The sequence below is a fragment of the Erythranthe guttata genome, chromosome 9, assembly GCF_056151865.1.
Source record: "Erythranthe guttata isolate IM_541 chromosome 9, IM_541, whole genome shotgun sequence".
NCBI lineage: Eukaryota > Viridiplantae > Streptophyta > Magnoliopsida > Lamiales > Phrymaceae > Erythranthe > Erythranthe guttata.
The window spans coordinates 1,506,280-1,519,580 of record NC_142541.1 but is presented as its reverse complement, the minus strand read 5'-3'; the positions used below and the strand labels follow the sequence as shown (position 1 = coordinate 1,519,580).

Genomic DNA, 13,301 nt, shown 5'->3' with positions numbered 1-13,301 from the left:
CAGAGGTGTGTAATATATATATATATATATATATATATATATATATATATATATATATATATATATATATATATATATATATATATATATATATATATATATATGTTGCCTCTCTATGTTTAAATATTCGAGAATTATAAGAAATTTCTGGCAAGTGACAAGTCATATACCACTCCACTTCTTCCCATTCAATAAATTGAATACTTTTTTCACGAATATACTTTGTATATATGGAGTAAATGAAAGAAAATTGAAAAGTCATAAATTTGAATTTCTCTTATTAGTAGACTTTTAAAAGAAGTGATTTATTTTGGGAGCACTTGTAAAATTTAAAATAGGAGTAATTTGAAAATATGTTGAAAAATCAATTTAAATAAAAAAAAAAATTGATAACTTACAAGAACTTATTTTAAGAGAAATAAGAGCAAAACATAACTTGATAGACGCATGAAATCAGATTATAAGTAAAAAAAACTTAAAAGTTGTTTCCAAAAGCTTTTGCAATCGTCTATCAAGCTTTTAATAGCACTTAAATTCTGTACTTTAAACTTTGTGCACATGGCTCCTTTATATTTTCAATATAGTATATGGTCCTGTTGTATTTTATTATAATCGCATAACCCCTTGTACTTTTAAATATTTCATCTTTCTATTATATGAGATTCCGTATTCAGATCCGATTTAAGTTCCGAAAATAATTCCAAATATTCTGATTTTTTTCTCGAATAGTAAACTTAAAATACACATATTAGTAGGGTAAATTATGAAAACTCCCTGAACTTAGGTTAAATAACGAAAAATGCCCCCACCTATCCGTAATAACCAGAATCCCTCTGATTAACTGTTGATGGAGGTTTTTAACAGAAAAATGTGTACAATCTATTAGACTTTCTGTTAAATAGGTGAGAAATAAAAGAAAATGTATGAAATTGTATAATCTAATCTCTAGGATTAAAAAAAATAAAAGTGTGAAAAGTCACACTGTAAAGGATTGATGTAAGACATAAACAATTCTCAGGGTGGTTTTGGTAATTACGAATAGGTGGGGTGTTATTTAGCCTAAAGTCGGAGTTTTTTTCATAATTTACCTGTATTATTATGTATTTTATATATTATGTGACCAAAAATTGAAAATTTCCGAATTTCGCTGATTACAATCCGAAATTTCAATTTTAGAACAAGTTTTTCTTTCTGATTTCCTAAATTCCAATTTCCGAGTTTTTTTGGAACATAATTGGAACTAGTTTTTCACTTGTGAAAAAAAAATGGATCTTTTTTCGAAAGGACTAATTCCGACCGATCCATCTAATTTACACCCTTAATCCCAACCATCCGTCCAATTTACACCCCTAATCCCAACACTTCTTAAATCACCCCATAACTCCATATTGTCTTCAACCATTTCCTAAATCTAATAGCCCGTTAGAATTCTATGGGAATAACGTACTCATCGCATTATGCCATTAGAGTTTCTAACAATTTTTCAGGGAGTGATTATAGTTACGATATTACATGGACCTTAAAATTATTTTCGCATATATATATATATATATATATATATATATATATATATATATATATATATATATATATATTTATTTATACATACATATTGCATATTGCCTCTATGTTTAAATATTTTAGAATTATAAGAAATTTCTTGGAAGTCATATACCACTTCTTCCCATTCAATAAATTGAATACTTTTTTTGAGTTTTTCACGAATATATTTTATATATAGGGTCTAAATGAAAAAAAATTGAAAAGTCATAAATTTGAATTTCTCTGATTAGTGGACTTTTAAAAGAAGTGATTTATTTTGGGAGCACTTGTAATAATTAAAATAGGGGTAATTTGAGAATATATTGGAAAATCAACTTGAATTTAAAAAAAATGATAGCTTGAAAGAACTTATTTTAAGAGAAACAAGAGCACAACCTAACTTTATAAACGCATGAAATCAGAGTATAAGCGAAAACAAAACTTAAAACCTGTTTCCAAAAGCTTTTGCAAACGTCACATTAGAAGAAAAAAAAAAAAACAACCAAATGCCAGATGACCACATTTTCAATAGTTGAATGACTTGATTCATTTTCACGATTGTTTATAAATTAACGTAAATAGCACTTAAATCCTTGTGCTTTGAACTTTGTGCCCATAACTCCCTTGTATTTTCAATATAGCATATGATCTTCTTGTATTTTAATATAATCACGTAACTTCTTGTACTTTTAAAAATTTCATCTTTCTATTAAACGTGTTTATTTACCAAGTGGACTACAGGGTTCATGTGGTAATATTAAAATTACGAAGAATTCATGTGTACAAAGTTTAAACTATAGGAAATCACGTGTTTATATTGAAATTACAAGAGACTCATGTAAACAAAACTCAAACCACATGGGATTTAAGTGCTATATACCCTATATACATTACATTAGTCGTAATGTCATAATGTGAATAAGTTTCGGACACGTATTATCTTATAAATATAGCAAATTATTAATTCGGCACATTCATCCAAAATTAATACTGACATAAAATCTTTATTTCGGGAATATTATTAATTAATTGAAATTTAAATTATCAAAATTATATTGTAATGGTTGAAATACATTTTAATTCGCAATTCCTTTTTTTTTTTTTTTTGCTTTATCCTTTTTTCTTTGTTGAATAATTCAGTAAAAATGATATTAATTAAATCATGGGTAAAGCACACCTACACTTCTAAGGTATATATGCCAAAAAAATGTAAGGTCCATATAATATTGGTTATTACAGTCACATCCCTGAAATAATTATCAGAGCCAAGCTTTTATGTTATGGGGATCGATGTACACCATATTTGTTTTCCACGGGGTCGTTAATGTTATTATAGGCGAAAATTTATAAATCTTATATAAAATAATAAGGTCCCGTTTGGTTGCCAAGGTAAGCCATGATTAACTAAATAGTTGGACTTACTTTGAAGCTTGGTATCCTCAATAAAATGCCGAGTCGACCAGCCAAAATTATATAATCATGGCTTATCTTGTCTTATCTTGCCTTCTAATGAGTTTTTTTGTTGGACTTTTCAAGCTCCAATAAAATAATTATTGGGTCTCATTAGATTATTTAATTTTATCTTGACTAGTCTTATCTTGCCAACCAAACATAGCCTAAGGATTTAAGAAATGTTGGAGGAGCCATGTCAGTATATCATCCCCTATCTGTATATGTTCCCACCACTTCCTGAAATTAATAGTCCGTTAGAATCCTAACTGAACTTATTTAACGCATTATTCTGGCCTCGTTTGGTTGGCGGGTCGTTCTCACAAGTTATTGGGGATACCAAACATCAAACAAAGTCTCGTTAATTAGTTAACAATGGCTAATCTCCCCAACCAAACGAGTCCTTCTAACAATGTTTTAGGGGTTATTGTAATTACTGATACCACATGAACCTTAAAATTATTTTAGCATATCTTAAGGGTGTAAGTGTAATTTACATTTTTAATTATTTATTGTAAGCATATTATTCAATAAAAATGCCACGTTTCCAATTTTTCTTTTTCTTTTTTCTTTTTTCTTTTTCTTTTATTTTATTCATCGCCTATTGTTTCTTATGCAACGCAAAGAGACACACACACACTCTCTCTCTAAAAATGCCTCTCACTCTGCAAATCAAGAACAATTCCCCTGACAAATCGTTACTCCTAGCCTTCTAACATAGAATTACCCCTCTTCCGTTCTTCTTCACGCAGACTCTGCCAACTCGTCTCACCGTGTGATTCTGTTTTTTTTTTTGTTCATCATCTTTTTCCTGTTCGAGTCAGGTGAGTGTGACTCAGTCCGAGCGAGTGGTTGGTTAGATTTGGTGGAACGAGAAATGAAATCCTTGATTCAGAGCTAAGATTTTTTAGAATGGCGATCAAGGGCGTCGATTTCAAGTGGTAAGAAATTAAAATAAACTGAAAATTTTCGCAATTCCGAAATGGGGAAAAATTCATCCGCATGTAATTACTGGACGATTTCTTGTAATTTTCGGTAAAATTGATTAATGGGTTTTTGATTTAATTGAATATATTTACTGATTTTTTTATTTTATTTTATTTTATTACAGGTACGATGGGTTCTTCTTGTCTATGCTTGCCACAAGTATGTATCCTTTCAATTGAATGCTGATGAATATTTCTTTGTTTTTTTTGTTTTTTAAGGCCTCGTTTGGTTGGAGATATTAATCATTATTAACGAAATAATTGAATTTTGTTTATTGTTTGGTATCCCAATAACACAAATATTATATTATCACGATTTATCTTGTTGGATATCTTGGGGTCCGATAAAATGATTGGGTTTTCATTAGATTATATAATTTTATCTCGACTAATTTTATCTTGGCAACCAAACGAGGCCTTAGGGTGTTGGTTAAATCTGTTCATTATTGCTGTTACGGGTTTCGGGTAATTTCTTAACTATTCAATTAGAATTATTGTGGCAATCAATTGGGGGAGATACCACTCATGCACGTACCCGTTGCACATATGGATTGTGGTAAGAATTTTTTTTCGAGTTTTTCGGAAGCAAATAATCGGAATTAAGGTTATATTTAAAGATTTTACAATGTGTTTCCCGTTTTTGCAATTTTTAGGTCGATTACACCACAGTGTTTATTTTCCGGCTATTAATGTTTGTGGATAATGGATTAGCTTCTGGAATGGGATTGTAAGTTTATCTTTTATCGAATAATTTTGGTAATTTCTTGAAATTCATTTTGAAGATTCGTTCTTTATGTGTTAATCGTGCGAGCATTCTGTTACTAATACAGCTAATAAACCTCTATAAATTAATACAGTCGGACTGGCAAAATTCTATTAATTTAGCGAAATCTTAAACTATCGAGCTAATAATTTAGTACGTTTTTACCGAGTCGCGACCGCTAGAAATTATTATTTAAAATATTAAACGTTTTATTATAATTCTACAAAAATGTTTTTAGTAAGTAATGGATTGATGTAGGTCTCGTTCGACGTTTTATTTATTTCTTGGCATATATAAGCTACATTTAAAACTTATAGACGATATATATATATATATTTTCTGATATATGGATTTAGGGATCTTGGTTGGCAGCAGAGATATAAGCGTTTTCGTGGACGGATAGTTGTACTCTCGATTCTTGTTTTGTTACTCTATCCCTTCCTTTCAGCTTGGACTATCATCGGTACAATGTGGTTCACTCGTGCCAAAAGTTGTGTAAGTTATTATTTTCTTCGTTTTCATATTTCGTATTTCGATTATGAATTATTACATCATCGTATGCTGTAAATACGGAATGGATATAATTTTTTCTCGAACCATTTTTCAGTTGCCTGAAGATGGTCAGAAATGGGGTTTCCTTATTTGGATTCTCTTCAGCTATTGTGGGCTCGTTTGCATCGCTTGTATCTGTATCGGAAAGGTTAGTAGGGTTTGTTTTGCTCGATTAACACTCCCGAAGATTTCGTTTTTATTTTATTTATTTATTATTTATTTTGTGACAATTGGTCTTATTGCCCGTTTTGCAGTGGGTAACAAGAAGGAAGGCGCATCTATTGCGTGCCCAACAAGGGATTCCCGTTTCGGAATTCGGGGTAAGCTCGACAAATTGATTTCACCACTTGCTTGGAAAGATGTTTTTAGTCAATATTTCGTATGATGATAAATAAGTTCACATCTGCAGACGGATTGATAAAGAAACTCGTAGCTGATGATGTTCTTGTGAATTGACTGTTTTGCCCTTCAGGTTTTAGTTGACATGGTTAGAGTGCCCGATTGGGCTATTGAAGCTGCCGGACAAGAGATGAGAGGAATGGGCCAAGATGCCGCTACTTACCACCCCGGAGTTTACTTAACCCCAGCTCAGGTTAAAAAGCCGATTTTTTTTTTATATTTTTTTTTTAAATATTTGTGTTGATCTAAAAAAAAATATTAAATAAAAACCGGAGGGTTGTATTTTGGCAAATGCAGAGAGAAGCAGTGGAGGCACTAATTCAAGAACTGCCAAAGTTCATGCTGAAGGCGGTCCCCACCGATTGCAGCGAGTGTCCTATATGCTTGGAGGAATTTCACGTTGGAAATGAGGTAATCTTATATATATTTTTTAAAATTTAATTAAGGTAAATAAATATTTATTAAAATAGAAAATGATGAAAAAATCGAAGGGTAATTCGTTATCTTCATCAGTTCATCGTGATTTTACGTGGAATTTTCAACTGCCGTTTTCGAAATAATATGTGAGATTCTGCATATAAATTAAACTGTCGTTTGATTTATATTACAAGCTCGTTTTATAGCGTTAGGAGTAGTTATAGTTTTCTATTTTTTTCCAAATTCGTCCATGTATAATTTATCAACGTTGGTCTAATAGAGGGTTATATTGGTCATTTAATGCAGGTACGAGGGCTTCCTTGTGCCCATAATTTTCACGTGGAGTGCATTGATGAGTGGCTGAGATTAAACGTGAAATGCCCGAGATGCCGTTGCTCTGTTTTTCCGAACCTGGATTTAAGTGCACTGTCGAATATTCAGACGGATATCGAGAGGCCCTCGATTAATGTTGTTACAACAACAACAACAACAACAACAACGGCGCAGTATGTAAGAAACGAGACTCCGAGTCAGAGCTATATGTTGAGAATGCAAGGCTTGCTCCACCCGGTCCACTCTGAAAATGGTCGACCCGCCACTGAAACGGATAGTCCGGCTGCAAATGGAGCCCCGGAAAATATGGGGCCCGTTCATGTGGTGGTGGTGGTTGAAGAGCCCGGCCCGCCTCGCACTTGATTTTATTTTTTATTTTATTTTTTTGATTAAAAGAAATCCAGATAATTACTTGGAACAGGGGAAATATGGTGGTGGTTAGTGTTTTTGTGATACTTGTAGAATTGCTTTTTATTTGTATTTTTAGTTTTTTTAACCATCTTTTTTTTAATTTCTTACTTTGATTTACATTTGCTACCATTGTTTTATATTCTGAGGGGGATATAATTACAAATTTCAACTGTTTTTATGTTAAATTTGTCACATATGATTGTAGGAGAACGAAGGTTTACAGAGTCCACTGAATAATAAATTAATTCAGTTGAGACTAATAAAATTATATTAATTTAGTGAAATATTAAATTATCGAACTATTAATTTAGTAGTGATAAGGGGTGATAGACAGAATAATCACCCCTAATCAGGCGTTTGGTTCGTTTGACTTGAGCCCGGTACAGATTGAGGGCCCGGTATCAAATCCCGAAATTGGGTGATAAATTATCCCACCACACGAGGTGAGATTGTATAACCAGTCGTGAGCTAAAACATGAAATGACCAAAAGGGGCTGAAAAATATTATTGTAAAAAACTGGGTAGAGAAAAAGACAGTACAAGTTTTGGTTTCTCACTTTCAAAAGCCCGGCTCTCCATCTTCACCGATAGTCCCGACGAGTCCCTTTCTCTGGCGCGGCATCCGAACAAAACACCGAAAGACCTTAGGAAATCTGGATATCATAGGTAACTTTTTTCTTATTATTCGTCTTTCAATGAAATTTACGGAAGGATAGATTTGGAGAATGAGCCGAGTACCGAATATTCCAATTAAATTCCCACGATTTTCAATTCAGTTCCCGACAATTGTTCCAATTAGATGTGTAATTGATAATTTTATTAATGCGAATGTGGGATTGATTTTTATATTGTAGAAGATGGTGATTTGCTCTTGGTTTCTTCTTCTTTTAAAGTGTTTTTTGGTAGACTGGTATAACAGAAGGAGGTTTATTTCCCTTTTTTTGGAACAAAAATGCAAATTTATATTAAACCCATTAAGCCTAGGGTTCAACACTCCTCTAACGATCAACCTTAGCTCGTATGTTATAGATTGTTTTAGAATGGGTAGCGGATGTATGTCGTATGGCCGAATCGATGCAAGCAACCACACCAAAGAAGAGTCGGCTATCAACATAAGTTGCTCGAATGATTCAAGATTCTCTGTTCAGGTGTAATAGGACTCGTCTTTTGAACTTTTCAAGTTAATTGTTGCTCAGAAACGCGTAATTGCAGAATCCCCATACAATAGCAGCGTGTAATCTACAAATGCCGCATTTTGAAGGACGACCATACCCTTCAGAGCTACGGTATACGGACTAATCATTCTTTATATTATTTTCATACTAAAAAATGTTAATAAGGAATACGAGGTGAAATGTGTTTCTTGTTATGTTCTATTAAGATTGATTTGGTCCGTGGGGCTCTTCCTCGCGTCCTCTAAGCTCTCTGTCGGATTCCGGTAGAAAAAAGACCTGCAACGCCGGGAGGTGTTCCCGGCGGGAAAGCTCCGACGATCAAGTCAGTATGATTTCAAAGCGAGTTTTTAGAAAGTACGTAAAAGTATGTGAAAAAATGTATATTATCTGTGTGGAAAAACGCAATATCATTCCCTATTTATAAATGAGGAAACCTTGGCCTCCAAGGTTTCCTTTTTAGGGTTTTTCCCCCCTCAAGCCATTGTGTGTATTGGGCCTTTTACAACCCTGGGCTCGATTTACCACGAGCCGATACTGGGCCTGCGAGCCGAAGTTCCGCAGTTCGTCGTTGAGGTCGTACGACCTAATGGTCTTTTTATATCATTGGGCTGAATTGCCATGGGCCTTTTGTCGTGGGCCTAATTCGTATTGGATCTTTCCAGAATGGCCCGTATCAACTACTCCCCCCTACTCCTTAATTATCGGGCGAGATAAAACTTCTGTTTTGTCCCGTTCGATGAATATGGAGTATGGAGTGCGAGGTAACAGTTCGTTTTTAGCGTTTAATCTTTGATGGGGAAGCGTGCTCTACCGCCTTCTGCTGTCCTATCAATCAATGCAGTCGATTCGAGTTCCCTAGGTCATAATGAGGGAATTTCAATCGGTGCTTTCCGCGCCGAATTCGAGGCGGCCTGCTTTTGATCTCGTTCGTCCGAATGAGTGGTTGAGATCTAATTTCCTCTTATCTCTTTCCCTATAAATACCTCATTAACCCAACTTGTAAAAGTTTTTTCTTTTTGCCTACACGTCTCTCCTCCTGCTTGATTTCTGGTGATTCCATTTTCTGAGACAGAGCTTTCCTCCCTCAAGTCCACTCTTTCTCTCTAGCCAAGGTATTACTTCTCTTCCCCATCTTTTATTACCTCCATCTTATTCTTCAATTCGATAATGTCAGCCCATTCCCCTGACCCTTTTGGCCAAAAAGCACCTTCCGGGGAGGGGGGTGAAAACCCTGCTTTTTCTATCTCTTCTTCGTCGGAGGAGGGGCCTTACTTCTCCCCTTCGGGTAAACTCTTGGAACGACCCAAGAAGAAGGGCAAGAAAGAGGTTTCTTCTTCTGCGAGGAGTGGTTCGCCCTCCGTATCTGAGGGGAGGGATTTAGATGACCAATGGGGGCCCAGTACCTTGACCGACATAGATCTGGCTAACTTAGTCCGCGACATAGGCCTCTCCACCGATGTCGAGTTGATTCTTCCTTCGCGAGATGACCGTCCTTTAACTCCCCCCTTAGGTTTCAGTACTTGGTTTTCAGAGCAGTTTTATTTCGGTCTATCCTTCCCTATCTCGCCTTGGTTTTCTGAAATTGCCCAGCTATGTAATGTGTCCCTTAATCAATTCCACCCTCACGCTATAATAATTATGACGGGATTCCGTATGCTATGTGCTTGGTCGGGGGTGATTCCTACACCAGCTCGATTCCGAAGTGTCATGGTATTGAAAAATTCCAGTCCTTTCCATGTTTCCATCTCGGCTCGTCCGGGTTTCAAAATATTGATGCCACCCAACAAAACCGATGGGTGGCAAGGTCATTATTTTTTCGCAAAAAATCCCGTTGATACTCCCTATTTGTGCCCTTGGCTTGCCACCTTGCCCGAGAAGAAAAGGGGGAAACCCTTGGCAGTTGATGAAGTTTTGCTAAAAATGATATCTCACTTTCAACCGAGTTACGGCGTCCCGGATAGCCTCACCAGCTTTCCGCCGATGCTTCGTCATTTCCATTTTCACGACAACGGCACATATTCTTTAACTCGGGAGGACTTAGGTAGGTTTAGTTGCAACACTTACTCTTACTTCAACCCATTGCCCTATTTCGCACGGTTGCTTTTTGTTATTTGGCTATGTGCTTATATGTTTTGTTTCTCATCTACTTATCTTCCCTCTTTTTTTTATATTCTGCTGCGCAGACTTAAGGATGAAGAGGATGTTTCGAGGCGACAAGCCGGCTACCCGTCCCTCCGATCCGGAGCCTGGGTTCGAGGCGTCTGAATTTCAGCGCCCTCTAATCGCTGAATCCGAGAAAAGACCCTCGGAGGAAGGGGCTCTAAGGCCCAGGCCATCGAAGAAAAACACCGCTCCTCCTCGCGCCCGTGGTGGACCAGCTTCGCGAACTGAGGACTCTGAACCTCCTAAACAATCCTCCGCGATAGTTCTCGCCCCGTCACCGCCTCCTTCTTCGACCGAAGAGGTGGTAGAGAAAGAACCTGCTCCGAAGAAACGGAGGTCTGAACTGGCCCTTGGGGCGGCTGGGTCATCTTTACCGGCCGACTTTGGACTGTACCTCTGCCGGAATGCTGAAAACGCTATTGCTGCGTGCCGGTCCTTGGCATTCCCCACCGATGTCGCCCACTTCGGGCAAATGAGTAAGGGCGACCGACTTGAGTTGCTTCTTCATAACATTACACAGGTTTGTTTCACGCTGTTCTTGTGAATTGGTTTTTGCCATAGCATCTTGTATTTAAGATTAACTCCATTTAACCTCTTTGTGAGTGCAGCAATTCGCCATCGCCTTCTCGGGTCCCCTGGGGTGGGATGATGTTTCACGCGAGGCGTATGATAATCAGAGGAAAGAGGTGATGCAGCTCCGGAAGGAAGTCCGGGGCTTGAAGGAGAGTTTGGGAGTGTCGGAGTCCTCGAAGGAGGGGCTATTTGCCGAAGTGAAGAGGCTGAAAGAGAGAGAGAAAATCCTCGAGGCTGAAAAAGACTCCCTTGTATCCCATAATGCCAGTTTGGAGGAGAAAGCTAAGGGGCTTTCCAACGAGCTGTTCGCGGCTGGAGTACAGGCCTCCACCAATTTCACCGAAGGGGTGAAAGAGGGGCAAAGGTTGTTCCCGGGGTCGCCTGAGGGCCTTCGCTTCATCGAGGAGTTTGTTCGCCGCTTCTTTCACCGATTGTGGCGTTCCACCACGTTTACTCGAGAAGCTTCAGGCTTAGCTCGTTTCTTCTTTTCGTCGGCGGTTGCGGCTGTTCGGAAGAGATTAGGCGGTGCCGGCATCGAGTTCCCGTTGGTGGAAAATGAACTGGCAGAGGACCTCCCCGACGACGTGATCCCGGGTTTTGAGGGGGATGTAAACGAGGATCCCAACTTAGAGTGGTGGAGGCCGGTTTATCAAGGCCTCGTTGAAGAATTCTCCCGGCAAGGGGCTATCACCGACTTCGCCGGAGACATCGGAGCCCTTGGGACGGTGGTTAGTTCCGAAGAGGCACAACCAAGCCTCGTTTCGCCGCCCCCTCCGGATGCTGAGAATCGGAGTGAAGCAGTTCCGAAATGAAGACCAAAAAGACTTAACCATTTATTATGTTTTGTACTTGGAATATGTATTTCTTGAATATTATTCCCTTTATTTCCTTTTGTCATGTACCCTTAACAATTTCTCCGTTTTTCCATATGTTCAGAAGCGTCTTTATTCGTTTTTCAAATTTGTGCTTCGAGCTTTGATATTCGTCTTGTCTTGACTTCAAGTTCAATTCATGTTTCCATATCTCAGATCATTCTCATTTGTGCTTATCCTCTAAGCTTATCAGTTAACTTGATCTCAGAAAACTGTTTTTATATTTCAACTTGATGCTTGACCTCATCATCTCGCGACTTAGCGCTGCAACAGAAAACACAAACCATTGTCACACTAAAACATGCTTTTTACTTACTTTAGTAAAACACGCGATTTAACGTCATAGTGAAACACGCGATTTAACGCCACAGTGAAACACGCGAGTTAACGCCACAATGAAACACGCGAGTTAACGCCACAATAAAACACGCGAGTTAACGCCACAATAAAACACGCGAGTTAACGCCACAATGAAACACGCGAGTTAACGCCACAATGAAACACGCGAGTTAACGCCACAGTGAAACACGCGAGTTAACGCCACAATGAAACACGCGAGTTAACGCCACAATAAAACACGCGAGTTAACGCCACAATAAAACACGCGAGTTAACGCCACAATGAAACACGCGAGTTAACGCCACAATGAAACACGCGAGTTAACGCCACAATGAAACACGCGATTTAACGCCACAGTGAAACACGCGATTTAACGCCACAATGAAACACGCGATTTAACGCCACAGTGAAACACGCGAGTTAACGCCACAATGAAACACGCGATTTAACGCCACAGTGAAGCACGCGAGTTAACGCCACAATGAAACACGCGATTTAACGCCACAGTGAAACACGCGATTTAACGCCACAACGAAACACGCGAGTTAACGCCACAGTTATGACTTAAGCAAATAACACAAGTATTTTTTTAACGTGGAAACCCTCCAAATAAGGAGAGAAAAAACCACGGGGCCTAGCCCAGGTCGGAAAATGGATGTTTATTAATGGTTTTTTGTGCGTACAAGGTGTGTCTCGATTTCACTGACTATCTGTCCTCCTTCTCTCTCCCCCCTTTTTTTTTTTTTTTTTTTTTTTTTTTTTTTTTTTTTTTTTTTTTTTTTTTTTTTTTTTTTTTTTTTTTACGCGAAGAAGCGTTTTAAATGGATGACATTCCATGCCCGTGGCAGTGGTTTCCCTTCTACGTCTGCTAGCTCATACCCTCCACCAGCCAAACATTTTGTGACCATGTATGGTCCTTCCCAATTAGCCTCTAACTTTCCTGTATGTTTTAGTGCGTCAGCTCGGCGCAAGACCAGGTCGCCGATCTGGAATGAACGAGGCCATACCCCTTGATCGTATCGTGCTTTAATCAGGTTCTTACTTCGCTCCATGTGTAGATACGCCGCTTCTCGCAGGTCAAAGACCTCGTCCAGCTGTGTTCTCAAGGCGTCATTGTTTGTTTTTTCATCAAATGTGGCGATGCGAAGTGTGTCCATTGCCACCTCAACTGGAATAACAGCGTCGGTTCCATAGGTTAATCGAAATGGTGTCTCGCCGGTAGCTGCTTTGGCCGATGTCCGGTAAGACCATAGGACCGAGGGCAGCTCGTCGACCCAGCTTCCTCCTAGCTCATCCAGTCTTTTCTTCAAACCATTGACAATGGTCC

At 38.0% G+C, this 13,301-nt stretch overlaps 1 protein-coding gene across 1 annotated transcript; it reads left to right on the top strand.

Annotated features, from left to right (window-relative positions):
* Positions 1-3,542: 3,542 nt before the first annotated feature.
* Positions 3,543-7,037, top strand: LOC105952218 (E3 ubiquitin-protein ligase SIS3). Its single transcript, XM_012975748.2, has 10 exons — positions 3,543-3,932; positions 4,103-4,141; positions 4,467-4,533; positions 4,631-4,704; positions 5,097-5,235; positions 5,348-5,440; positions 5,547-5,612; positions 5,765-5,884; positions 5,989-6,102; positions 6,415-7,037. Exons 1-10 carry the CDS (start codon positions 3,904-3,906, stop codon positions 6,802-6,804), a joined length of 1,131 nt encoding a protein of 376 aa, XP_012831202.2. The 5' UTR covers positions 3,543-3,903; the 3' UTR covers positions 6,805-7,037.
* The last annotated feature ends 6,264 nt before the right edge of the window (positions 7,038-13,301 follow it).

Coding starts and splice junctions, on each gene's coding strand:
- LOC105952218 (XM_012975748.2), top strand. CDS start 3,904: ATGGCGATCAAGGGCGTCGATTTCAAGTG. Junction 4,142..4,466: donor TCTATGCTTGCCACAAGTAT/GTATCCTTTCAA, acceptor CTATTCAATTAG/AATTATTGTGGCAATCAATT. Junction 5,441..5,546: donor CTTGTATCTGTATCGGAAAG/GTTAGTAGGGTT, acceptor CCCGTTTTGCAG/TGGGTAACAAGAAGGAAGGC.